Source organism: Nyctibius grandis, chromosome 10 (genome assembly GCF_013368605.1).
Source record: "Nyctibius grandis isolate bNycGra1 chromosome 10, bNycGra1.pri, whole genome shotgun sequence".
NCBI classification, from domain to species: domain Eukaryota; kingdom Metazoa; phylum Chordata; class Aves; order Nyctibiiformes; family Nyctibiidae; genus Nyctibius; species Nyctibius grandis.
Window position 1 is genome coordinate 28,842,868 of NC_090667.1, and position 27,430 is coordinate 28,870,297.

At 46.3% G+C, this 27,430-nt stretch overlaps 1 protein-coding gene across 2 annotated transcripts in view; it reads left to right on the forward strand.

The window, feature by feature from the left end:
• Nucleotides 1–8,103: 8,103 nt before the first annotated feature.
• Nucleotides 8,104–27,430, forward strand: part of LOC137667935 (monocarboxylate transporter 2-like) — a 35,160-nt gene continuing 15,833 nt past the window's right edge. Inside the window, exon 1 of one of the 2 annotated variants that reach the window (XM_068409189.1) lies at nucleotides 8,104–8,320. In XM_068409189.1, coding sequence (XP_068265290.1) covers nucleotides 8,104–8,320 — 217 coding nt within the window. Of the gene's footprint in view, nucleotides 8,321–17,875; nucleotides 18,093–27,430 lie in introns of those variants that run through there. The other variant, XM_068409188.1, reaches the window with a different exon arrangement.

Genomic DNA, 27,430 nt, shown 5'->3' on the forward strand with positions numbered 1-27,430 from the left:
CAAATAATAATAATGCAAATATCCACTGTAAGAGGCAGGTATTTATTAACTTTAGCTAAGCTTACATGATCAAGCTACAGTTTAACAAGTTATTTCAAGAGCAAAACTAACATTTCTAATGTATCTCTCCACAGGGGATTTTCTGAAGCATAACAAAGGTTGTGTTTGTCAGCTTTCCAGTGAGATGACAGTGGGATCTTTCCTTTTTAGCCACCTAATTGCACACAAAACCTGTACAAACTTTTTACATCTTTGAAAGCTTTGGCATTCCACAAAATGTAATTTAAACCAGACACCATCTCAGAAGTTGAGGTGTGCATGGTAGCAGATAGTGAGAGTGTTAAAGCATGTGTACAAAACCCTAAATACTGTGTTTCCTCATGGAAAAAATGCTACAAATCCCTGCTTGGAGAACATCTGGCTGGCTTTGACTGTTTTTGAAGGGCTAGGCAGCTTCCTGCATGTCATAAGCTTTGAGTAAAGAAGGCATAGATCTGCCTGAAGAGGAACAAAAGTGAAATAGATAAAGCATGATGTCCTGCTCTTTATAGTACCTGAGCAATGGTGAGGCCTTCCTGGTGTGGAAGGACCGCTGCTGCATCCAGTTTTATTGAAGTGGGGCACAGGTTTCTCCTACGTCCTACCACTTTCTGTGGCTGTGGACCAGGACATAGCCTGACCCACAACCACAACAGATTAGTGGGGCAGGAGGCTGTGTGCCCTGACAGCCTCAGTTACTGTCTTACCGCCTGGAGTCTGACCTGTTAGAAGTCAGTATGTGCTTATTTACATCTTTTAAGTGTCACTGAGTACTAGCAATGATAACATACCTGTGAAACATCAACCAAAATAGTACCAAATAAGTCCATTTAAAGGAATGCTCTCTGTGTCCTTGTGTCTCCTTAGACCTTCATGAGACCTCTGTTCTGCAGCTCTTCCTGTCACAGAAAGCTGGCAACGTCCAGTCTAAATGTGAGAAGTATGAACCATACGCTCGGTTTGTGCTAACTTTTGATTCTCTCTTTTTTTTTTGATGATACATATATAGTTTTAGATTGTCTGTAAACTTGATTCTAAATTTCATTAGATTAATTAATTTGAAGTCAAGAAGGTATGTGATACATCAGCTGCAGAAAAATATTTTCAGATAAATTTTGAATTACTTTATACCCTTCCAGTTTGATTCTGTTCATATTCCGTCAGTAACAGATTTCTTCAAATATTCTAAAAAGTTCAGGGACAGGAATATTTGGTGAACATCAAATTAACCTCCTCCCACAGCCAATAAATGAAGTACTTAAATTGTATCTACTCTGCAAGTTTGCATTTTGTTTTTCTTAAATAAGAGGTATCACATTTTACATCAAAACTGGTATATGGAAAGCAAGCGTTAAGAAGAAAGAAACATCTGATTAATCATTCAAATTTGAATTTTTCATAGGCCAATGAAATAGCAAAGGAGAGTTTCTGCTTCTTTTGTCCATCTCAACCACCGACGGAGGTGACCAAGGTTTTCCAAAGTGATTTTGAAAAGCAGTCTCAATAATTCGAGTTGCTGTTGCGTCTGAAGTGCATACAAATAGTCACAGCTCAACAACTATCAGCAGAAAACCTTTATAATTTAGGCAATTGCTATTAACACAGAGGTGGAAGGAGGGACACTATAATTTAAGGAAAGCAAATTCATGTTTTGATTTGGTAAAGCACCAGTCTAAAATGGCTCAGAGCCAAGGGAACTATCAAGTGTCTTCAAGCAAGGGAGAAAGCACATTTTGGGAACAAAAAGACCAGCAGTGTAGAATCTACTTAATTCTAAAAGTCTAAAGGAATTTCACCTTTTGCAATGCCATTAAGTTCTTACAATAACATTATTCCTAAAGGTGTAGTGTTGAAAGAAATTACTCCTGTGAACTCTGGGCCTGGTGTGATTGCAGCCTCTTCAATAGGCAGCTTCTGATGACCTCCTATGGGACAGAGCACAGAGGACCACATGCATCTTGAACAATCTGTAATGAATTCTTATGGCACCTATAACTGTGTTTAAGGATTTATTCCTTTTAGAAGATAGAAAAACACCAGATATGCTTGTTATATTTCTAGTTGTAAAACATTTTTAGAAAGAATAGCTGGTAGAAGCCATGATCAGTGAGGTAGAAAGAGCTGGACCATAAGATCGATCAGACCAAGGTATGTCCAATTGATGTTCTCTCCCTGACAGTGAATTAATGATGGATACCTGGGGAGACAAGAAGGGAGCTAGCTGTCAATACTCCTCAGTCTCCAGCATTTTTCCATCTGCAGTGCCAGAGGTGACATCTTTGTATTTAATAGCCCTCAATGGATTTCTCACAAGAATTTACCTTGCTGTCTTTTGACCATTGGACACTTTTTTAGTATGCTGTTACTATTGGCTGGTAGAAAATCCTTTCAAATGGGAGGTGTACATTGTGTGTCCTGTGTTTGTGAGAAGAACATCTGAGCTGGCTGTGATAGCACTGGTAGCAGCCTTTCTTAAACTGGGAGCTTGTGCATGGTTTTATGCATTCGTCGTGTCCTTCCAAGGAAGATAGTTTTGCTGGGGCAATACAAAATAATGTGGATGACTGCCTGTGGCTACAAGGCAGGAAATATGGGCTACAGTAGATGCTGACTTGCAAAGTTAGCTTGGATGAATCATTTTTCTCTTTGTCTCTGTTTACCTTTCTGCTGAGTTTTCTACTCAGATTGGATGAGCACATTACCCTGGCCCACCTACAGTCAGCCTTTTTCCTGTTTTTTCTTGTGCTTAAGTAGTGCGTGGCAGCGTCTGGATTATAAACACGGCAGGGGAATGTTTTAAATCCCCCAAATGGGGATTTGCAACATAAGTCTTGTGGAAACATTCCTACTGAAATTGGGTTATATAAACCTCTGCAAAGGGCGGACTCATGTTGTGGGTATTGCTCGCTCGCTAGTCCAAGGCAACTGCTCAGTTACTGGCAAGAAATTCAGGAGCTTTCTGTACCCTCTCCCCTCACTCCAGGGTGAAATTTACCTCTTGATAAGTGTTGCTGTGACCTGTGAATTGCTTCATTTGTTCTTGAGTGATCAAAATAAGTCTGATGCAGGATTTTATGTGACCCAGAGGCCATGCAAGAGAATTTCAGCCAGAAGGTTAAAATTGCTATAGCAGGATGGGCAAAGATAGAGGCTCTGGGTATGTGAGCTCCCCCGGAGGAGAGGGAGCAGAGCCTGCAGAAACGTGTCATGAAGAAAGAATAAGTTAATATGTACAGGGAAGAGAGGGAGGAAGGAAAAGGGATATCTGACAGATAATTTATTAACATCCACAGAGATCTGAGAGAGGCCAGCATTCTGAGCACTGCAAATGGGGAGTTTGCCCTGAATTTGTCCCTGGTGGGCGAAGGGCCACCCCTGTTCATGAAAGGTTAGTTAATGTGGGATGTGGTTGCCTTTGGATGTAGCTTGAGGGGTCGGGTGGCAGAGGGTGTTTCAAGCTACAGAAAGGTCTTGCATCTGAGGATACAGCCTCTGATCTCAACCTTTGATCTCAACTGCACCTGGAGTGGAAGAGTTCAGCCAACGGCCTTAAAAGCTGAGCAGGTCTCTGCCAGGGGAGCCAGCAACTGGAGTGCCACGGGGAGGGGAGCCCGAATGGTGCCCACCTCTGCCGAAGAGAGAGCAGTCCCACTGAATGACGGTTAGTGAGTCTGTATGTCTGGTGTGTGGTGGCTTGCTTGGGTTGAGGGCAACTCGACATCAGGGAGTCCCTGGATCAACAGGTGAAAATTCATTAGACTTAGTTTTGATTTGTCATGGTGCTCTCATTTAACAACAAAAAAACCCCAATCAACTAAAACAAATATTGTAGAGAATAATTGTATAGTCCAAGAATAGCCCCCAGCTGATTTGGCTTACAGAGTGGAACTCTCAGGATTTTCATCTGCTACAATAAAAGAGGAATAAAGAAGTGGGGGTTTCAACACTCTCTGGGTAAAGCAAAGATAAAACCTGTCAAGGATGGGGTGAGATGGGGTGATCTCAAAGAGCTGACAAATGAAATTCCATGAACAATGCAACTGGAGAGCAACAAATGCAATGTGATGTCTCCATTCATTTAAATATGACCTGGAAAATTATAGGTCTATAATTCTACTTCAGTGGTGTGGCATGGCCTGAATAATATTGAGAGGAAAAGGCAAGCATGATCTTGAGGTAAATGGTCATTGACATAAGAAAACAAAGACTTCCCAGAGGACATAAAACAATTTAGAGAACAGTTGTTAAAAAGGAAAATCAAAACATAAAAGATTTCCTTGAAGTGGATATAGGAGAAGCAGCTGCTATGGTGCCATATGGAAATTAAGAACAAACCTGTAGGAGGTGAGGGGCTGGTGCAGAGAAACTTTAAGATGATAAAGACATGGCTAAGAGGGTGCTAATGAAAGGGGTAATGCCCATGAGAGAATGGTCCTGGGCCCTCCTTAGGGCTGATGTCCCCACAAACCATGGGCGTGCCACAGGAGAAATGAGGGGGAAATGGGAATGTATCACATTACTGTCGGTTCATTGCTCAGGCTATTAAATTCTCTTAAAATAATCCCTAAAGTTTGGTTCTCCCACGTCAGCCTCTGGAAGCCTTGTTTTACAGTCAGGGAAGTAAGAGTCAACTGATGTGATTTTTATTTTTTTAGTGTACATTATATTTTCATTTAACTTCAGTTCCTCTTTTTGGTTTTCTGTATTGTGTAAGAATTAGCCTTGATATAGAAAAGCTGGACAACGAAGCTGATACCATAATCTGATTTTATGCTAATGTCTTCTTAATAAATCTCCCATTAAACAGAAAATGAAATTAAATGAACAAATATATTCATAATGTCAGACTTCTAAAGGTGGTGTACAATTAGTCAGAGTTTTACAAATTGGTGGTAGTAAAAAATAACCTTTCTTGTTAATCCCTGAAAATATATTTAAAGTTCAGGCTCAACCTTTATAAAGGACTGCTGGAAAAAATTTTAATTTGAGGGGCCTGAGAATTTTTGCATATCCTAAACTTTGGTAGATTGTGAATACCAGATATAATGTTACATAAGGAAACGTATCCTCACTACGCTCACCCAACAACTTGCCACCCTGGATGTTATCCAGGTAGAACTCAGAGTTCTTAAAGACTGGATTTATTAAATATTAGCATTTTGGACTAATGTTTCCTCCAGTTGTAATCGGGTTTTGCTCATCTGCTTTGGACAGAGGTCTAAGGCCATAGGGGTTTTCCTTTATGTTAGGAGTTCAGTAGTTCTTACGTGTGCATTTGCCAGGTGGCCCTCAGAGCAACTAAGCGAAGAGTGCAGCAGCTCTTGGCCCTTTTAAAGAGTGCTTTTGAGTGAGGGCACAGACTGACAGGGGTTTCTCTACCTGCCCATTTCCATGCACACCAGGTAGATATGCTAGCCAGAGCATAGCTCCTGTCCCAGACTTGCACGCATGTGGCCACCTCAAAACGTGAGCAGTAGTCATGCCTACTTGAACTTGTCTGTGCCCACATACCTGTGATAATCCCAGACAAGCAATGGAATAAAATGGCTTTGATTTAAAGGCCGATTAGGCAAAAAGACTTCTTCCATCACACCTTCCTCTCATCTTCCAGTGAAGATCCTGGGCTGTAAATGGCCATGAATCCTCACGTGGGTCTCAGTGGAGCAAAGCTTGCAGCTGCATGTGCAGTGCGATATCTACGTGCTGTTAGACTGGATCTGACCACAAGTCCTCGCCCACAGTGGCTGGTAGTAGATGCTAAGGGATGAGGGTAAGAACGAGACTGACATGTGGTGATACTTCTCCAGCGTAACCAGTGTAACCACCCTTTGAGGGCCTCCAGAGCTAGCAGTGATGCCTTTGCAACATGGAGCACCGGCTTACATAAATTTCCTTATATAAAATGTAAATGGAGCTGAACAGTCATTAGCAAAAAAGACAGTGAAGAAAGGTTACAATAGAAAAAAAGCAACAGTTGTCTTTTGAGGGGGAGAGTGAAAACTTTCAATGGAGGTCTGATAAAGACTGTTTTGCAAAGGGATTCCTAAGCTCATCCCTGTATTTCCTGATGTATCTGGAAATTCCTTCCAAAATCAATGTGGTGTTCTCCTTGGTTGGGGCTGTTTTCCCTTCCACAACCTTTAGTTGCCACTAAAATGATAAGCAGTGTGGACATGGGTAACTAGAGGAAGGGAGGTTCTTTGTTCCCACAGTCTCTGTTAAGGAGAGGGGGGAAATACAGCTGCTTCACCTAGGTGAAGTAAAGGCTAAAAGGGATATGATTACTCTCAGTAAAACCATCAGGGCATAACACCAAGGACGAGGAGAAAGCCTTTGAGCTGTGTAACACCATCAGCAGAAAATAATTATAAAATAGAAGTGGATAAACTTGAGTTAGATGGTATGTTACTAGCAACGAGAAGTGGGAGGCTTTGGGACATCTTCATGAGAGGAGCAGGGAAGAAATGCTTACAGCAGTTTGAGAGTTTATGAACCAGATCTTGTGACATTTTTACAGGGTTCTTGAACTGTCTTTCAGCTTCTTGTCTTAACACTGTATGTTCAGTTCACAATCTGGGGTGCCCCAGCACGCTGCTGAGGTTGGAGAGGAGATGATGTGTCTCTGTTTACTGCACGTGCAACAGTTGTCGGGACATAGGGCGAGCTTGAAGCCTGTAGTGTAAATGCCCCGTATTGGTGTTACCACTGAACAGCTGTAAAAGTAGACGAAAGCATGAATTCAGGAGTATATCTGTAGGCACATCACCAGCTTAAAATCTCTTTTTTTCCCATATGGTTCCAGTAGTGTCCTCCTACTTGCTGTTTGAATCCAAACTACATCTCTGAAGAGACAATGGACTCTTAAATAGATGCAAATTACACTGTACTTTTCCTAAGGTGTTTCTTTTTCTGTTTTTGCAAGATAAGCAAAGGTCCCTCTCTCTCCAGCTAGCTGACTACTGCCTCTAACGTTCAGCAAAATGTGTCCAGCTGATATCCATGCCTGCTCCTTCCCATTAGCTCTGATGATGCCCTTTCCTCTCAGCTTCACTTGCAGTATATAAAGGCAATAAACCCCCTTTTATCCACAAAGATGCAAGTGCACCGGCACCCTTCGCTGTGGGACCTACTCCTCTTCCCTCTGGTCTAATGCCTTGACGTTGACAGGAGGGTTGTGGATTAATAACCAAGAGGCACGTAGGTTTTACTTTTTTTTTTTTCTTTTTACCCTCATTTTATTTTAATGGGCAGGGAAAATGGGAAGAATGCAAATGAGTGAATGCCCTCTTTGATCTGTTTTGCTCCTGAGCATAATCTGCTAACCTGGCAGGCACCAGGCACGAGTGGAATTGCTGCCCCTAAGTAGAGAGAAACTTCAGCCACTTTGCAAGCAGTTGCTTGCAGTTTACCTCTTGGCTTGAGGGAAGCGAGTGGCCAGGAGAGCCTCGTCCCCCTGCAGAACAGGGGAGCTGGACACACTGTGGGGCAGATCGCCTGCTGCTCACGAAATGGGAATTATTCTTTTAAGCAGGGGTAACCTGAAATCATAAGGTTTTCCACCCACATCTGAAAAATACACAATGAAGCGTTTACCCTAAAACCAATACAACTGTGGCATCTGCTTTGCTCCAGAGGGACAGGCTGAGCAACTGTGACAAGGGCAACCTACAGAAGTCATCTCCCAAGGCGAGACTGCGAGCTACCGGCTGGATGTGGAAGAGAAAATGGAGGCATTAACTTCAGTTCCGAATGAGGTCCATCCCTGAACACGGAAGCCGTGGGAGTATTTTGAGGGTGTGTATTTAAAATACAGGTGGAAGGGCAGGACAGGGTTATTGGAGAGGGAAGGGTGATTTTGGTTGTGTTAGAATTGAACAACAAAACTGCTAATAGCCAGCAACAGATCAAGGCTTCAAGGGTGGGTGATCCTCTGCACCTCTACGTTATTTTACTACATTTTAAAATGATGCCTGATTACACGATTTGCATATTCTGTAACACACGCATATCCTTTGCTCTGCAGGGCACCGGGAAGTGGTTTTTGCTCTGAAATCTGGATTGACCATGTCTCCTCCAGTCCCTTCAGACCTGGGCTATGTACCCCCTGACGGTGGATGGGGGTGGGCAGTGGTGTTCGGAGCCTCCATCTCAGTTGGGTTTGCATATACCTTTCCTAAAGCTTTCACAATCTACTTTAAAGAGCTCCAGGCTGTTTACAGCGTCTCCTACAGCCAGATTGCCTGGATAACATCCATCATGTGTGCTACCACCTACGGAGGAGGTAAGTGAAGCAAGACCTTATCTTTCTTTGGAAAAGAGGAGGTTGGATCTCTACACCAAGAGAGGAGGGGACAATATATTTCTTCGAGAAAGTTCTTGGAAAGCTCTAACTGCAAGTTTAGTGCTCTGTTTTCTGATGATGTACGTTGGCAAAACAGAGAAAACCAGTGTTACTGAGTGTTTTATTGACAACATTTTTGGTGTTACCAGTTCTTGTTATTTCATCAGAAATCTTGCTATTTGTGGGTGGAGGCTTGGCCACGGTGGAATTATTTGAGTCTTGGACAGTTATTTCAGCATGTGTAGTATTGCATCTTTTGTTCTGTTGATATTCTTGGCTTTCTTTTTGAAACAAAATTTTATTTCTTGCACTCATGATTGTAGAGAAGATGCTGGAAACTTGAAACCTGAAGTTTTGCTGATGAACAGCCATGGCTTACATGCATGTAAATCTTGAGATAGCATGTAAATATGTTTTTAAATATTCCCTAATTCTATTGCTAAAATCTTGCTGCAAGTAATTTATTAAGGGATGATGTTTTAGATTTCACTCTGCAGAATCTTTCTGAAAGGACAAATGTGTCCACGGATTGCTTCAAGTTAAAATGTTCACGGAGTACTCACACCTCGGCTGCAAAAGTTGCTGTTGTGCAAAGATTGTGGGAAGGTATCACTTGTCCTCATAATGAAATCACTGAGTGAATATTCTCAGAGGGATGTTTGCCTCAGATACTGATGCTGGGTATCAGTCTGCCACTTTGATCTGAGTGGCTGGTGTGTATCTTGCTGTTAATGGTTAGTAGAGGACCATCTTGTTCTTAGGTTGCTGATGCCTGTGAAGTGCAGCTGCTAGAGGTTGTTGCTGGGCTCTTAGCAGACTCTTGCTTCTTCTTTGCTTGTTTTGCAAGGGTGAAACATAAAATTAACAGCACAAGAATAGCCACACAGACTCACCTCTGCCTAAGCCTGTATTCTTTTTCAAACAAGGTCAGTGACACAGACTTTGGGAAAGACTATTACAAACAAGTCATAGATGGAGGGATCTTCTCGGTACCCCCTTGCTTTCAGGACGGAGTGCTTTGGAGGCTTCCTGAGTCACACACTACAAACGTCAGGGTACACCCAGTGTACAGAAGTCACGCACACTCATCTCGTACTTTAAGAACTGGTTTTGTATGGCAATAAAAAAAGAGCTGTTTTGTCATCCAGTATGGGATGGATTAAGGTGAAAGGAGAAAATTTCTGTAAGGCTCACCTGGCTCTCGGGACAGCGATACACATCGCTCTGTCAGTGCCCTGAGCAATGCCTGTGACTCTGTGGACAACCTGCGCCTTTTCTGACAGCTCATGCCTAGTGTTATTGAGCATGTGACTCCCAAGATGACTGTGTGCCTTGGAAAGCTGGCATGGGAACAAGTGACTTTTTACTTACTGATTCAAATCCAGCCCTTGTCAAGGGAGACTGAAGGCTCCTGCTGCCACTGAGGCAGGAGCTGATCTCAGCCCATTCCCCGCGGGCAGGTACGGATGTTGCTAACCCACCGGGGCTGACTGGCACGCTTGGTGTTCAGGATGTATATGACCAGAGAGGCGTGACAAATGAGTTGCTCCCCTGCTTGCAGAAAGAGCCTTTTCAGGTCTGGCTGGAGTTGATCGGCCGGACAGTGAGGAAGCTTCGTTGGGCTCTTTGGGCTACGGTCTCTGCTGCAGATGGACAGAAAGGTTCACTTCCAGCGTGAACCCTACTGAGCACCTATTTCCCCTTGAAACAATGAATGTGTGTCCTCTGACTGCTGTTGGGCTCTGGTGGTTTCATGTCAGGAGCTGAGAAGGTCTAATGGAGTCTGAGCGAGAGACTGAAGGGAGATTCAGGCTGCGTGGGGCTGCTGGAGGGCTTGTTTCCTCAGGGTGGCTGTTCAGGCCCTCTGAAAATTGCATGTCTAAAACTGAGCACCAAACATGAGAGATGTCTCAGACTGGTTGAGATTTCTGGCTTTTTGTTTCCCACATTCCCTGAGCTAGGGTCCTCAACACCTGGGTGAAGATACAGCGGAGAGCACAGCAAGAGAACTGCTGTTGGTGATCTTGATGGGGGAAGAAGCCATTACAGTATAAAACTTGTGGTTTTCATCACTGATCTTCCCATCCTTAAATACAGGCTTTTATGAAATCTTATTGCTGCAGAGCTATTATTACAAGGGACAGCCACGTGAGCAAGCACCTCACTTTCCCAGATATCACATGTAAGGTGTCACAGGAGGGTGTCCATGTAAGCAGGATAATACAAGATGCTGTGAAGCAAGATGACTTTTCCTTTTCAGCATTGCATTTACCTTTGCAGAGACTTTGGGCTAAGAACTCACTGCTGGCAGGGGGGTCCTGCCTGTCCCACCTTTCCTGGCGTTTTCATAAAACTTATGTTTATTGCTGCAAGAGCAGTTTTCCTCTCTGGGGTCTGTCCCATGGTGTGGTAGCTGTTGTTCTTCACTTGACTCAGTTTTTAAATCACTGGGGTTAAAAAAACCCAAAACTATGAAAGAAACAAACCTTGAAAAAAAAGTCTTAGGAAGAATCCCTGTGTAATGATTACAGACTCTTCTAGAATAAAGGAAGATCTGTTACCTCCTGTGTTCTTGCGAATTATTAATAATTCTAAACATTTCCCTGTCATGTTCTCATCTTTCAGTTGTTGTTTCCAGTAAATGGTGCTGACACCTCCGTAGACCTGAAAGCAGCAGCATGCTAATAGTAATAGAAGAGGGAATGGCAATAATAACAGATTTAGGAGCTTCGTCTTGGGGAAGAAATATCTTTGAGTGCATAAGTAATTGAATACTCAGTTTGATCTTCCTTTCAGCTACAGCGGCATAAATCTAGAGCAATTCTGCAGCATCCAGTGAATCTCCATGTTGTGTTTGAGAGAGGAGAGCGTCAGCAAAGCTTGCCAGAGTGGATGAGGCATGGAGGGGATCCCTTTAGAGAATTATGCCTTTAAACCCCAACTTTACTTTTACAGTATTCAGAAATGCTACAGCTAACTATATACAAAGTAGTCTTTTAGGGCAGCGTGTGTTTCTTTGCATTAGAGTAATTAAAAAGAAAATCTTCAAAAAAATTAACATTGAATATAATTTCTGGGTGAAACCTTGGGTGCACTGAAGTCAGCAGGCAGCTTGTCATCACCTTTAGTGGAGCCAGGATTTCATCTTTCAGCGGCAAAGTTTGATCCGCTGACCTACAGCACTAGAAGCCTGGCAAATTTCAGCCCCAAGCACAGTCTTTAGGAAAGGGGGCTGAGAACTGAATGAAATTTTAAGACATTAATTCTGTGTCTGTAAACACTCGGTTTCACAAAGGTCTCCAGGAATGCTAAGTGACAGAGCACCCTATAAACACGACCTAGATAATAAGTGCGTCTTTGAAGCCTGTCTTATGAGGGACTCATTTCTGTGGCACTTTGGGGGCTCTCAGGAAGGTCAGTCTGTAAACCCGGGATTACAGCAAGCTTGAGCAAATACTACACTTGGACCAAAAGTCTCCTCTTTTTGATCTTGTGGGGTAACATGGATGTACAGTGTCAAAAGTTCAACAAGGTCCTAAAGAGCAATATGTGTAAGACCTTGAAAGTTAATACTAAAGCATCGTGCTTGATCTGCTGGACAACGGTCAGCCAGAAGGGCAAAGCAACACAGAAAACGCAGGCACAGGAGCCCGGCTGAGTTTACCTACAGTAATATTGTGTATTGCATCACCCTGTGCTAAGGGCACAGAGGACTGATCAGCATCAAGTGATGTTACACACAGCTACCCACACCACGTGATTCGTGAACTAATCTCTTCCCGTGTTTGATTCTGTTTCTTGTTTCTGTATCCCAGCATTTAACTGAATTTGAAAGGTAATGAAGGAGCTTGCTGGGTTTCCTCCATCCCGTGAAGAGGAGCTGGTTATGTGCAGAGTGGCTGCAGACTTTACCATGCAGTCCTGCTTCCCCCCGACTCTTACAGTGTCTGGCAACCTCACTGGTCGATCCTGCAGTCACAATTTGTTGCATTAGTTTTGCCTGTCTAAGCTGCAGATCTTTGCTAACCTGGTTCGTTTTCACTGAAATGAGTAAGGAAACTCTCACAAGAATATTTACATCAGAAGCCACAGGAGACCTGTAGGCTCAGTGGAGGTGAGCCCAACCCACATGCTTGGGCTGCAGTACACAGAGGGTACATCCACCACCCAGGCACTTCCTCCGTGTTTGCAAGCTGTGACCTTGTGGAGATCAGCTAAATTCATTTGGGGTGAAAAATGTAGTAAAGTAGCATCATAAGCAAACAGGTCTAAGGTACCTAGCAGGCATCGTGTGGAATATGTGTTGGGGTAACTCAAGGCAGGGGCAAACACTGCCCTTGGAAACAACTCCAAGGATTTAGGTGATTGCTGCCTTGCTAGTACATTACCATCATTTCACGCCTTCCTAAGTTAAGGGATGCACAGGATCACATGAAAATAATTATTTTAGGTAAAACTGGGATTATTCAGAGACTCTAAAGTTGGCTGAAAGTGGCAGAAGATGCTCTGGGATAGAGGAAGCTGGCGCCTCTGTTGCTGGTGTAATCAGGTATCCCTGGAGGGATCAGTTTCTCCCTGACAGCGCTGGGGATCCGCAGGGTGGTACCTGTGTGACACAGTTCATGTTTATCAGGACTTCCCATCCTTCACAGGGCAGAAATGTAAGTGCTTTTTTTTTGTGTGTCTTCTTTTGCTTCAAAATAAGAAGAGGTAGGCAAAGTAAGGAAGGCAAACTGGAATAAGATGGGATATAGTAGTAATTTTACTTTGACAACACTAAAATGCCTTTCTTTACTACGTGTTTACCTTGAGCAAAAATGTATGAGCTTGTCATCCTGTGGTAAAACCTCACAGCAAGAAAAACAAGGCTTGAGTCTGGGAGCGGAGAGCTACAGGGTGGGAAGGCAGAGGTTTCCCTCTGCACACAGTGTCCTCTGGTAAAGAGCCCCCTTTACTTTCGGTACCAATGAAAGAGTGACCTGCTCTGCTCTGGCTAATGTGTAATTACACCTTCAACACAACCTTCTGCCCCAGATGTTTGTTTGCCCGTGTTTGTGTGCACAATCTGAAATGCCACCAGGCTCTGCATTCAGCAGCGTTTGGAAAAAAAGCACAGTATTTGTCCTAATTTTCAATCATTCAAGGCTTGGCATAGCCAGACTTCTGCCATAAAAGCTAATAGCTAAATTCTTGATGCATCGTTGAGTACTTCAACTATGTTGTTTCTCCTTCTCTATACAGTCATTTTCCAAATATAACAGGAATATCCTACTGGGATTAAAATGTAAATGAGCTGAAGATGCAATAGCAAAGGAATAATTTGATTTAATTCCCCAGTGAAAACATGTCAGTTATTAGATTTAGATTAATTGTATCCATCTTTTTACCAACACAAATGTTTTGGTTTGGGCTGCTGATTAAACTGCTGCAACAGGGGAAAAACAGAAGTGATGTCACTGCTCAGTTTATTTTATCATCTCCAGGAAATCCGCACATCCAGCAGCGATGCTTCATGCACCTGGCTGGTTTGACGGCACAGACGCAGGGCTGGAGCCATCTAAGAGGTTTGCTGGCTCTGGAGAGAGTTATTTCACGTTGCATGAATCCCTCTGCCTGCCTGGCCTCCGCACTATTAATACTGGGGCTTAGCAAAAAGCAAGTTTGACATTTCACAACTTTCTGTTTTGACCTCTCCTTGATCCCCTTGTAAAACATTACTTGGTGGAAAGCAGAGCCACGATGCTCTGCCAGCATCCCAGGCGGTTCCCAGCAGCACCAGCACCCATGTCGCTTGGTTCTGCATCGTGTCACCCCACTGCCAGGCAGGGACACCTGGGGCTGATGGCTCTGCCCACAGCAAAGCATCTCACACAGCGGTGAAGAGGTTGCATGGCAATTAAAAGACTCCCAAAATAGCCATAGGGATGTCAAGGAATGCGGATGACTGCGCTTGACCCACGTGCCCCATTCGAAGCATGTGTGGGTGCCGCATTGGTGGGTGCTGCCTGTATCACTCCCACTGCTCAGTGCCCCGGGAGCCACCAGGCAGAGTTAGGTTCCCTTTAATTAAAACCTTGAGCATGAAAATATTAGTGGTAAATCCCTGAATGCTGGAGGTCTTGTGGCTAAACACTGAGGAATGTGTCATATCAGCCCGGTCACGCTCAGCGGTGAGGAGAGTGCGGGGGGGATGAGGGTAATTCTGCACTCGCTGGGCAGGGAACTATTGATCTGTCCCCAGGCTGGCATTTTGTGATTGCATCTGGCTGGGGTCCAGAGCCAAGAATTCTGCTGAATTCAAACCTTTCCCCAAGTAATAATCTATATTAGTGTGGATTGATCCCTTGGAAAAAGTGAAGAATATTATTAGGAACGTAAATACGTGTGCATATTTTCAGAGGTCTGGCATATCTCTCTCCTAAGACAGATTGCACTGAGGAAAGTAAGCGGTGTTGCATCCTGGGCCATGGGGTCCAGCCCTTCAGTTTTGCGGACAATTGCTGCTTATAATCTCATTCATTAATTCAGAAGCTCCATTTTAACTGTGGTTATGGATTGGATTTCACTGCTGATGCTTTTTATGAGCAAATGGAAAATGATAACGGATTAGTTTGAGAAAGGCGGGTATGCCATGGGAGTGAGAATGACAGACGCTTTAAAGAAGTGCAGAGTTACCTCTTTAGGTGCTCACTTACCCGGTGTGCTTTTCATGCAGCAGAGCTAGGTATGGATTTTTTTTTTTTTTTAATGTGGAAGCAATTTCTAAAGCTTTTAATTGACTTTCAAAGAGTCAATGAAGGAAAAGCACTGTTGGGGTTACAGAGTTGTAGCTCCTACCTTTGGCTGCAATAAAATGCCTTGCGTAAAAGGCTTTGAACAAAATTCTTTCCAAATACCGAAGTGGTCCGCTGAGAATAAACAGAAATGCTTTCCACTCTCAGGGGAGCCCAGGTTTTTTTCCTTTTTTTTTTTTTTTTTTCCAGGAAAAGAAAAAACACTCAAATTGTCAACACCTAGTCACTTTTTTTTTGTGACCTTATATTTTAAATATCGTTCATCAATATTTAATGTGGATGTATTTAATGTGGATGTGTTTAAGAAAAGACTGGACATGGCACTTAGTGCCATGGTCTAGTTGACATGGTGGTGTCAGGGCAATGGTTGGACTCGATGATCCCAGAGGTCTCTTCCAACCTGATTGATTCTGTGATCAAACCTTGGGCTTCAATAAGTGAAGGACATTAGTTCATTTGATTTAAAAATCATGACTTAAAATGTCTATGGGAACTGTCACAGAAAGCTTTGCAAAGATTGGAAAATGAGCCCTTCTGGGGAGAGGGGAAGAGTTTCAGATTCTGCCTTGCTCCTGGCCCCTTTTCCTGCTTCTCTCCTCTTCTTTCAAGAGCTCTGGAGTGGAGCGCTGGGAACGCAACAGCAGTCACTTATTTACATGGAGGACTGAGATAGGGAAATGAGTCATTTGAAAAGGTATTTTGCAATTTTAATCAATTTTGTTGCCGCTTGCCAGCAAATTAAAAAACCTGCCCTCCAGGAACCGTCTGCTGTCTGTGCATGAGTAAGCGGAGCCTGGCCCGGGGGAGCCTGTGCTCCCAAAACGGAGGGGGAGCGCTCACGTAGGCAGCTCCTGTGAGATGAGCCCAAGTCTCCCCAAATTGCTAGGAAGTCCTTTTTGACCTAGTGAGCCCAGGATTTCTGCTCTGAGTCCCACCCCCTGCCCTCAGGCTGTCGTGCTTTGCTTGTGAGCATCTCTTCAGAGCAGCAACACAAGGGCAAAGACTAATTGTTTTCAGACGTCTTTAGAAATCATTTGTTTGCACCCAGTATCTCCTGTTTCAACTGGTTTCCTGCTCCGGTTTTGAGTTTGCCACCAGTTTGTGTGAACATTTACCTAGAAGGTGTCATGCCAGGGTTTGCTGCAGAGGATGTTCTTTAACATGACACCAAATTTAGTATTTCTGCTCTTTTGCAAACTATCTGGGAAGGGCTCCCGGCTTTCCCATGCAGAGGGTGCAGGCAGGGACCTCCTGTGGCATTGCCACGTGGGTGGCGTTTGGCTCAAGAAGAAGTGGAGGAAAGAAAAATGTGAGCAGCAGCAAGAGTTTAAATACCGATTTCGAAAACAGATGGTTTCCACACACCTGACCAGTGTGACTTTGTTTTTGAGTGTTAGATTGTCTTTTTTTTTTTTGAAAACAACCTGAAGACAGATTTATAGGAGATTAGGAAGAGTTGAGCTGAGCCTTGAAACACAGAGAAGCCAAGAATGGAAGCTCTGCTTAGGGGAACCGGGAAGAAAGGGTCATATTGCAATAATACAGGTAGTCATTGATTTGCAGGCAAAATGTCTTTCGCCAAAATGATTCGGAAAATCTGCCCAAACCATATGCCAGTCTCCATGGTTACACATAGAGGGAAGAAGGTCTCCCTCTCCCAGGAGGCTGGAGGCAGAGCGGGAGGAGACAGGGGATGCCATCTCCATATGCATTTCCCCAAAATTGGGTCTGGGAGGGCTGAATTCCTCCAAGACCCGCGGGGTTGTTACTTAAGTCAAGGGGAGGCAAGGCTGAGCAAGATGCACGTCTGGTAGCGAGACTGCAACTTTCCAGCGAGAGCCAAACACTGCTGAAGTTTCCCCAAACTAACTTCGATGTAAAAACTAGAATATACGGTGAATGGGTCAATGCGAACAACTGCATGAGCCTGCGATGATGGAGTGGTACAGGGATGGGAGAGCAGCCTGCAGCTTCATAAGGAGGAGGAATGAGCTGGCGTGCTGCTGGAAACAGAGGGGGAAAAAAGATAATTTCCATTTAAGTAACTGAGGATGGTTTGATTATCGCCCGCGGGGGGGGTGGGTGCTGCCGCCTCCCGCAGCGCCTCGGCTTGGGGCGGTGGGGGGGGGGGCGAGGAAAGACGAGGGGGAGCCAGGGAAGAGCAGAAAGGCCCGTACAACCCGGCGGAGGTTGGGCCGGTGTCCGCGGGGCGGGGCGGGAGCGGGGCCGGTCCCGCGTGGGGCGGTGCGGGCGGCACCCCCCGTCCCGTCCCGTCGCATCCCGTCCCGTCCCGGCCGGGGGGGGGCTCAGCGGCCGAGCCGCCGCCGCGTCCCGCAGGTGGGTGCTGCCGCGGGGGGTGCGGGGTCCCACGCGTGGCCGTGCGGAGGGGCTCGGAGGGTGGGCACCGGGTCGGGGCCGCCGTTCCTGACCTCATCCCCCTGCACGGGGCGTTTGTGGCCCCGTCCCACGCCGGGCACTGTCACACGTAGCGATATTCTTCCCATTAAAGGCAGCACAGAGCGGGAGGGGTGGGCTGCGACCTTAGAGATAACTCACTATGTTGAAGCTGCCTTGGGGCGATGCTGTCGCTGCGGACCGGGGGTCTGGGGGAGCAACCTCTCCGGGGCTGACCCTGCACCTTTGCACTTTGTTTTTCAGGGCTTCCCGAGGAGCGCGGGGCATCCCCTCGCTCAGCCCCGCCATGCCACCCCCTGCTAACGTGGGGCGAGCCCCCGGCCCGCCGGACGGCGGCTGGGGCTGGGTGGTGGTCTTCGGCGCTTTCGTTTCTATTGGCTTCGCGTACGCCTTCCCCAAAGGCTTAGCCATCTTCTTCAAAGAAATCCAGGATTTCTTTGGCACGTCCTATAGCGAGATCGCATGGGTCTCCTCGATCATGTTGGCCACGACGTACGGTGCAGGTGAGTAAACCTGCACCAGCCCCTGCGGCTCGGGGTGTTGGAAAAGCAGAAATAAGCCTGAGATCTCGGCTCTGGGGCGGCGTGCAGGGAAAGCAGCAGTGTCCGTCTGCGCGGGCACTATCAACAGGTTTATTGATTGTGTTTCCAATGTCGTTTAGGGAAACAAGTCACATGTGGAGCCTGAAGGGGATAAGGTGCAGTTTTTCGGAGGTAAATTGGTGTTGGTTGGGGTTTTCAAACAGTCCTGACATCTTCTGCATTTGTCACTGGGCTCAGCGGGTGCAGGCATCTTTTGACCCCTCTAGGTGCCTTTTGGGCCTGTGGGGGACTCCAAAAGCCTTTGAAAATGTGGTCTGGGACCAGTTTGGTGCTGACATCCCCCTTATTTCCAGCTAGGTTTGCAGCACCTTTGCTGCTTTTCAAAGTAGGGCTCATTTCGCTGATACGGGCGCGGCGTTACGTGGAAGCCTTTATAAAGGGGTGCAGTATCCTCTGTGCACCCGAGGCTGAGCTGCATGCTGTGTCCCATTGCTGCGTCCCCTTCCCGGCCATGCTGCCAGTCGCGGGCTGCATTGGGGGATTTCTCTGACACCACAAAGAGAATGTGGTCTTGGCCTTGTCCCACAGCACCTCTGTTCCCCTAAAGGCAGGCAGCACCAGCCCTGCTCCTCTTATCCGAGTGGTGAGGGGACGGGTGAGCTGTTTCGGAGAGACGCTGGCATCCTCCTGCCTTGCGTTGACACGGGTTGGTAATTTAGCACCTGAGAGGCTGTGAAGTACCAGCACAGCCCGGACCTGGCATGTTGCTGAGGGCAGCAGTGATGGTCCCCTACCCAGAAATCAGAAGATTACCTACAAAAGCTTTCCGTGGGCATCAGTGAAAAAGCCCTGAGAATAGGCTGGTGTGAAATAGCTGAGTCTGGGCTTTAGCCAAAGGTGAGCGTGGAGTACAGCAATAAACGAACTAGCTGCTTGTTTATTGTGGCAGCTTATAATTACAGCAATGAAATCGCCAGAGTCAATCATTCCATTGCAAAGCAGTGCATATAACTTTGCTCTTTTTTATGATTTTGGTATCACTTTTATGACTCAATGAAAGATTTGGACTGCCTGTGATTAAATCTGCAATGGGAGGTAGACAGGAACCACGCTCTGTAATTGCAGGAAACTTCATCAATATTTATCCTGGCTATTAAAGCAATTCTGAAAATCTTTGTTTTTAAAAAGAGATTTTTCGCCCTTAATAATGCAGTGTAGTGCTCTTTGGAGAGTGCAGTTGGTAGTGAAAGTAAAGATGCTTTGTAAAGGTTTGTAAAGTGGAAGCGATGCTTGAATCAGAGCCTATTGTAATCCGCTCTGTTGTAACCCACCGCAAAGGCTTGGTCCCACGGAGAGTAGCTCTGCAAGGGCTGAGTTTCTGTTTGAGAACCCACTTTCAGGGCAAAACCCAAGCAGCAATTGAGAAAGAGAAATCCTCTGCTTAAGCCAGTGCCATTGTCCCAGGCCACCCCCTCGACCTTCCCGATGGGATGCTGTGCCCAAGCCCTGGGGAGCGCTGTGGCTTTGGGATAGACTTCCACTGGGGCTTGTTATTAAATGCAGAGAAAAGCACTTTTGCCTCAGCCCCAGTGATATGAATAAGCATATTCATATTCTGCAGTGAAAGGGAACAGTCGGGCTCTGTATAGGCTGAACAGGAGCAAGTGGGTTGTGGTGGAGGATGGAAACACTGCTTTGGGGAGCTAGGTGAAAGGACCACTGGCCATTCAGATGCTGCTTAAATGCTGTTTTAAAGGGCTGGGATAAATTATATGGAGTGTCTCTGAAGCAGTTGTGGGGGGAAAAAAAGGAAAAGTAGGCAGCCCATGTCTCTGGAGTGGTCAGTTGCCTACAGATGAGTGTCTAGGAAACTGCATGGTTTGGAAGTCAAAGAGAGATGGGTGATATTTGGTACCAAAAGTATGCGAATGAGTGAAGGCTGCTGTAAATTTCATGTTCTGGTACTAAAATTAGGACATTACTGTTGGGAAGGCTGTGGTTGGGGTTTTAATATAGGTGAGTGTGCTAAATGTGTCCCATGGAGAGCAGGGACCTCTGCTCTCCCTGATGGCTGGCTCCCTAACACATACCTTTCTGTCTTCCCAGTAGCTCAGGGCATTGTACAGTGCAAGCCTTCTTCCTGGGGAAAGGCTCTTTCTTCCATTGCACTCAGTCTTGGGTAGATGTTAGCTGGGGCTCAAGGCACCATGATGATGATCTTCTGATTTCAACCACCATCATCCACAGTGAAGCAGTGGGAAACCCTGCTCTGCCATGGGGTGGAGGGAGACCTTGATGGAGCAGTCCCAAAAATCATGTGCCATCCGCAGACTGCCATGTGCTGAAGTGAGATCCCATCGCCTGACCCATAACGCTGCAATAAATGTGCCCAAGTAGTTACCTGTAGGTTGGGGGCTCCCTGGCTGCCTCTGTGGGTTGTTACCAGCTCTGCTTTGTCTTCCAAGAAAAACGTGTCTCCCCACCTTGTGGTATTGAAGAGATGCTTCACGCCTGACCATGACCGAGCAAGGAACATGCTCTGCAGATTAACCCTGCACCTTGCAGTGCCTGAAGTTGCTCACAGGGGTATAGATGGGGGGTTGAGCCTCCCGGGGTGCAGGTCACGGCCCATGAGCTGGTGCTGAAGCAAGTGAGATACTGCTTTGATGTCCTCTGTGTTTGCAGAGTTTCCAACTCACTTTCTTCTCTTTCTCTTCAAGTGTTCCAGCCAGTGCCGTGTGCTCTGTACCTGGGATGTTGTAGTAGACTTTTATCCCAACTAAATAAGCGTCTCCTGCCTTTTTGCAAGGAGCTTTAACTTTACCCTCCCTTACACTATTATATGGTAACACGGAGGATGATACAACCAGTCAATGTTAGATTTAATTGCAGGCAATTGTACCTTTGTACCTTCCCACTTGCCTTGCAGTTGCTCAGAGTTATGTCCATTTAATAGCCCTCTCCTCCTCTGTTCTGCTCTTGAATGAGATTTATGCTTGTTTGATCATCCTTCTCCCTGCAGCGATCCGGGCTGAGGCGCCGAGTCGCTCAGTGGCTGCACACAGGGCCACGGTGGGAGTTTTCAGGACACGGAGCAAATGAAACACACGTGCCCAAGAGCATATTTAACACATCTAATTTGATTGACTGGGCATTTAATGCCAGAGTGGGTTTGACTTATGAGCGACTTCAGTGATTTGGAAGTTCTCATTAAAGGAACGAGGCAGTGGTTCCTGCGAGCTGCCAAAGTCCTGCTCTGCTGTGGTGCCCGTTAGAGCTGTTAGGATGCCCATGCGGCAAAGCTTGATTTACTTTGCTGAAAAACTAGAAAACAGTTTAACACTGGATTTTTGTTAATCTTTTCTGAAAAAAAGGAATTCTAAAAATGCCAAAGTAAGCTTTCAACATAGTTGTGAGTAACTAGCAGGGTTACTAAACCAGGTAATTGTTGCCATGGCTTGTCCATTCCTTCCCTTCCTTTCCCAGCTCAGTGGTGAGGCAGAACTGTCGTAGCCTGCATGGAGGTGCAGGGGTGGGTGGGCTACAACCACGTGGGACCCAGGCTGGCTGCACTGAGCATCTCCTACGTGAGGCACCAGGCCCTGTGTCCTGGGGGGCTGGAGGGGCCAAGTGGTGCATTTGCTTGTGTCAGGTGTGGGCATCACAGCCACGAAAGGAAAGTCCCAAACTTGCCTCACCTTCACCCCTTCCCTCTCCCCCAGCAGCAGTAAATGGCCGTGATTTGGAAGGTGGCCACATAGAGCAAAAATCTTTCCTCAAGAGTGCACAGGCTGCGCTGTGTGCTGGCTGGCTTCAGGGAAAGGCGGTAGGGCTGTAGTGTTGCTGTCCCCTCCCCGGTGTTCAGCCACGTCTCCTGGCTGTGCCATGACTCTCAGAGCCAGGACTCAGGGCAGCGAGGCTGGCATCCGAGCACGGGGATGTCCCCTGCGAGGATTGGCCCTGCTGCCCCACTCAGCTCCTTCCGACCCCAGGAGCTCAGGGCAGCTGTGGTGCCCGGCACCTTGGCAGGGCGTGGAGGCTCTGATGCTCTCACTGACAACAGCTTCTGTTTGCAAACATCCTCAGGAGACAGTCCCTCATTTCCTTGGCAAGCTCGTTGGTGTGGGGACTTGTTTTTAGGCTGCGCTGCTTACTGTGTAACAGAGCTTATATTTGCATTTCATAAATAATGCAAATGAAGCATCTTTTCTGAAAATGTTCGCATGAACTAACCCAAATCTCCACTGGAGTAGCTCTGTTGACTTTGACAGCATGAATGCAGATTTACAGGGACCACCTGAGGCTTTGGCTTGTAGCACCAGAGCAGTGCCAGTTTTTCAGACTACGACTGAAAATCAGCAGCCGACACTGTTTCTGCCCTTCACTGTTTGCTTAACTCCCCTGGGAAGCTGTTTTACACCAGCCGAGGCTCTGGCAATATATATTGCAGACATTTTAATGTGTCTTATCCCCCAGTTTCTTAATCTGAACTAGGCTGCAGAAAACAATCTTGTCACTATAATACAAGTAGTAAAACAGATTAGTGTGCAATAAAGTGGGTAGCCTGGACTTTATGACAGGGTACATGTAGTTCGTGTCACTGTTCATGTTCAGCAGTTCCATGTTTCCAGTTGCGGAGGGAAAACTGGGAGGTTGGTGAGTGAGAAGCACAAGGGAACATTGCTTTTCCCTCACCAAATCCTGCAGGGTGAAACCCTGTCAATCTGATAGAGAAGGGTTTCTGTTTTGCAGTGTTTCTACTTTTTTTTCTGGTCATAGGCGAAGAGCTCATTCCTTGCCCCAAATGAGAAAGGTATTAGCAGAGTCTTTGCCGGTTGTAAAGAAAAGGAAACAGGATCTGTCCCTAAGGACAGGGGAGATGTCAATCCTTTCCTAAAGGTGCTTTCAGGTGCACCTCAGCTCCCAGGTATCAGGCTCCGGGGTTGGTGAGGACATACAACACTGGCAAACTGTGGATCATCACAGGGCACCGTTGTGCTGCTGCGTGCCTGTGGTGGGGTTTCCTTTTGCAAACTGCCTCCTTGGACTGCCCTATGCCAACATGAGACCAAAGCTCCCAAGGTCTTGCCTCATGTGCAGGGATGAGTTTTGTTCAGGGAGACAATCTTAAATAACACAAAACCTAAAGCCTTTGGCCTTCACGCCTCCTGACTTGGGCCATGTGCCTGCATCGTGTTCACAATACCAAACTGAGCTGCCCTTTTCCCATTTTTAAGGGTGACACATTCCAAGCTAGGCCACAGATGGGTCCCTGGAGATAACCATTACCCAGGGAAAGCAGGAGGCAGCTGAGCTCCCAGGGAAGAAAAGATAAGCAGTATTAATTTGCTAGTAATTTAGTTGCCCTATTCAGCACTGGAGGAAGCAGCCAAACATTCTAAAAATAAGAAATACTGATGCCACTAATTTAATAGCAGCAAAGTTCTTGTAGCTGTTACGGTATCCTCTAGGGCTATAAGAGCAGTAAGGATCATGGGAAGGAGTTATGTATGTCTTTAATTATGGCCAACTGTTAGAGTTTGAACAATGAGCCAGCTTTCTGGTACATGTGCCAGAATAGAGAGAATAATTTAATACCTAGTACAGTATCTGCATATTCAGGTTTTTTTTAGGGTGCCTGTGTGGCCAAAATGCTCCTTTCATCATTGTAATGCAACAACAGAAGTCACCTGAGTGAGACTCAGAGACCAGATCCAGAGTCATTTCAGCTGGTAAACTTGAATAGCCGGGTCTAGAGCAGGAGACATCTGACCTTTCCCTCCGCCTCATTTTGAAGAATCTCACTCTTTCTTTTGCAATTGCTGTGCACAAAGCCTTGTGAATGTTTGTATACAGTTTGTAGGTGTAAATACGTGCTGCTTCTGTTGCCTCTTAATACATAAAAAGCCAAGTTGCATAAGGATCATACATTGGTTTTATTCAGTATGCAGTGCAGTGGAGTCTTGGTCTCAGACTCGCTATTTGCTCCTGTAATACTCCCCCCGAAACCTCCAGGGTGCTGTTCTTATAGATCCAAATTTCTATTAAAATTAAGGAATCACCTTCTTTCTGTTTTCCAAGACAGGTGCAGAGAGCCACCTTTTGCAAACACAAGAGAAATTAGAGAGTTTCTCAAGTAAAAGCTTTATCCTGAAGCCAGCCAGTGTTTACTACTCTTGTTATTTATTATTTATTATTTTATAATTGGATGAAATGCCTGAAGATTTAATTCTGGAGATACTCCACAACTGAGTCTTTTCTCCAAAGAAACTTTCTCCCAGAGCTTGTAACTGCTTGATAGAGCATCTGCTAAAGCAGCAAGGAAGGGGTTGGGAAGTTGAAAGTCGACCATTGACCTTGAACATTTAATCCAAAATTTTATAGCTGTATTTTATTACACTGCTAGCATGATAAATTGCAGTGACAGGTTTAGAAAGCACCTTACAACATGCAGTGGCATAAAGCTATATTAATAATGAGTTTGATTCTGCAGTTTTTAACTTAATCAAAACTGCCAATGTTCTCTTCTGGTCTGGTCCAAACTTCATCAAAACCTTCTCTGCCTCCAGAAGACCTCACCAGGGCTCTCCACCCATCCCAAGTGCTTGCAAAGAGTTATGAAGTACCGCAGAACTAAAATGGGGAAACCGAGGCATGGGAAGGGAGGTGTGAGGTTTTTTTGAGACAAGCAGCAAGGGGGTAACAGAGCCCAGGCGAGGCCTCAGGAGGTGCAAGCTCTCTGCAAGCCAGTTTGGGCTCAGACATTGCCTGAGGAACCACAAGTGCTGGGGCAGGACATGCCTTGAGCGATGGAGACTTTACCGTGTTTCACGCTAAAAGCTCAGTGACGGGGCTGCCTGGCAACCTCGTGTCTTGTGCGTTGCCCAGCATTTTGCAGTGGATTTTCTATGTGTAGAGTCCCAAAGGGCTAGGCATCCCCTTTGCTGTGGGGAAGAGAGCTGCTTGCACGAGAGCAGGTTGCCTGTGTGGAGCATCCTACGGGGCTGTTGTCTGGTTTAAGAAATAATCTCTGCAAGTCATGGATCCTTTCGCAGATAACTCTGCTCACACGCTGTTGCTGCTGTTTCCATCCCCTGCTGCTAAGGAATGAGCTGCCACAGCATGTGCTGGGGCTTTTTCTTGTTCTTTAAGAAACCCAGAGCCCCAAGCCTGTGAGTTCCCACGCAAGTGGTTTCGCTCCTAAAAAGCAAGTAGGTTATCGTTGTGTGTTATGCTTGTGTGGTGGCACTATGGGCTTCCTGTCATTTTCTAGAACTTGGGCTTAGCACAGAAATCAAAGGGGCAGTGCCTGGCACGGTTTGCGTTCGGAAATGCTCAGCGCACACGGATGCAGTGCGGATCTGTGGTGCGCAGCCAGCTGCTCGCTGGTCTTTCCAGGAAATCCAGCACTTGTGTCCTCTGGGTCCTGTGCTGTGTCTGACCACCTCGTGGGATGGGGAATGAAAAGGAATATCTCTGTTTACCCACAGCAGATATCTGGCATCCTGCCATCACAGCCCAAGCCCAGGCAGGTTCTCCCTGCGTACCTGCAGCTCAGCTGCCCAGTGCTGGGCATCATCCTTTTGCTCGTCCTCTTGGAGTCCCACCAAGAGTCACTCAGCCTCCCCGTGTCATTGAAACAAGATATCTTCCTACGCTGGGGCAATCCCCAGGGTAGCAGGACCATTATGATCGTGGATTTTGTTAAGAAAGCCAGGTGAGGAATGATTTGATTTCTGTAATGGATGGTGCTGCAGATTCATATACTTCTCCTGACTCTCAGAGAGTACTCAAGCCCTGCAAGGTCACCACGTATGTGCTTATATTTTTTATTTTTTTAAATAGCCCCGTTCTACTAAAGGACGATAATAGCACTATAGGTTTAGGTGAAATATTTCTGTGTTTGTGGACTTGGTCACAAAGCTTTATCATTTTGCCCTTCATTGGAGCTAGGAAGGTCACCAGGCAGCAGTAACAGAGATGTGATAGACTTAATAAAAGCCAAGATTAATAAGAACTAGGAAGAAGAAAGTGAAAAGTTTTGGTTGGGGGGTTGTTAATGCTTCGCAGGCAGGTGTTAAGCCCAGAAGTAAGTTATAATCCAGCCCTCCAAGTGAAGTTCGAACATGTGAAAGCTTCTTCCCCCATCAGTACATCGTGCGTTTGCTGCCATAGGAAGCAGCGTGAGAGCTTTGATGCCAACCTGTCCCCAAAGCATTGCAGCTTTTCTGTCCCTGGATGGCTCTCCAGCATGACTGGTCTCTTGATCAAATTATGTAGGGCTTCCTGGAGGTGGACAAAGCTCTTTGGAGAGCATGGCCAGGTAGGGGCCAATTTGCTTGTAGAGCAGTGTGTTAAGACCGGTGACGAAGGGCTGCTGATCTCAGGGGAGCGGTGTTTCAGCTGCGTAGGGAACTCACGTTCTGCAACTGGGCTTCCAATGACGGAAGGGATAAAAGTCTGCGGTCCTGCCAAAGCAATAGGTTAGCTAAAAAAATCATGGGAAAGAAATTCAGAAAACGTGAAGTCGTGACCTTGTGCAGGTCAGTGGCTGTGATCTGCCGTGTGGGTGAGATCCAAACCAGGAGCCCAGGGAAGCCACTGAGCGCAAGCAGCTGTGTGCTCGGCACCTGAGATGCCATTCCCTTGCAGGAGCAGTTATTTAATTGCCTAAATGCAAAGTGACACGAAGGACCTTGGCTCCAGCCCCAGTTTTGGAGCTGTTGGCCTGTGGCTTCTCCGTGCGCCGCAGGAGCGGCGCGTGTCAGCTGTGTAATCTGGAAATTGAAATGCCGAAGGACTGATCAGATAAGATTGCTGGATAAGGAAGAGGACGCTTTGTCTTTCTGAAGCTTGGGCCTCGTCTGCTTTTTTTTTTTTTTCCTTCTTTTTTTAACACCGGGATGCTGCTGTGGCAAATGCCTGTATTTCTGACGGGAGGTCAGCGTCCCTGGCTTCCCAAGGACGTGCCTGGTGGGTTCAGGGGAGGGAGGGCTGCTGGGGCTTGGTTTTTGCACCAGATCGTTACACCCGCTGCCTTCTCAGCTGGATACGGTGCCAATCCTGCCCGTGAGACCCAGCACCACAGAGCCTGGACTGACCAGTTTGATGACCTAGTAACGTGTGTCCAGGCAGTCTCTCCTGTGGTTGGCTTATGCATCTCACAGGGGTTGTGCTGAAACTGCGGCCATTGCCCCCTTTAATGTACAGACCATTTTCCTGGAAGAAAGAGGGGCAGCTCCTGGTGACTGGTTAGCTGTCGGAGCTGCTGTTGCGTTATGCTGGACTTCAGCCTCCTT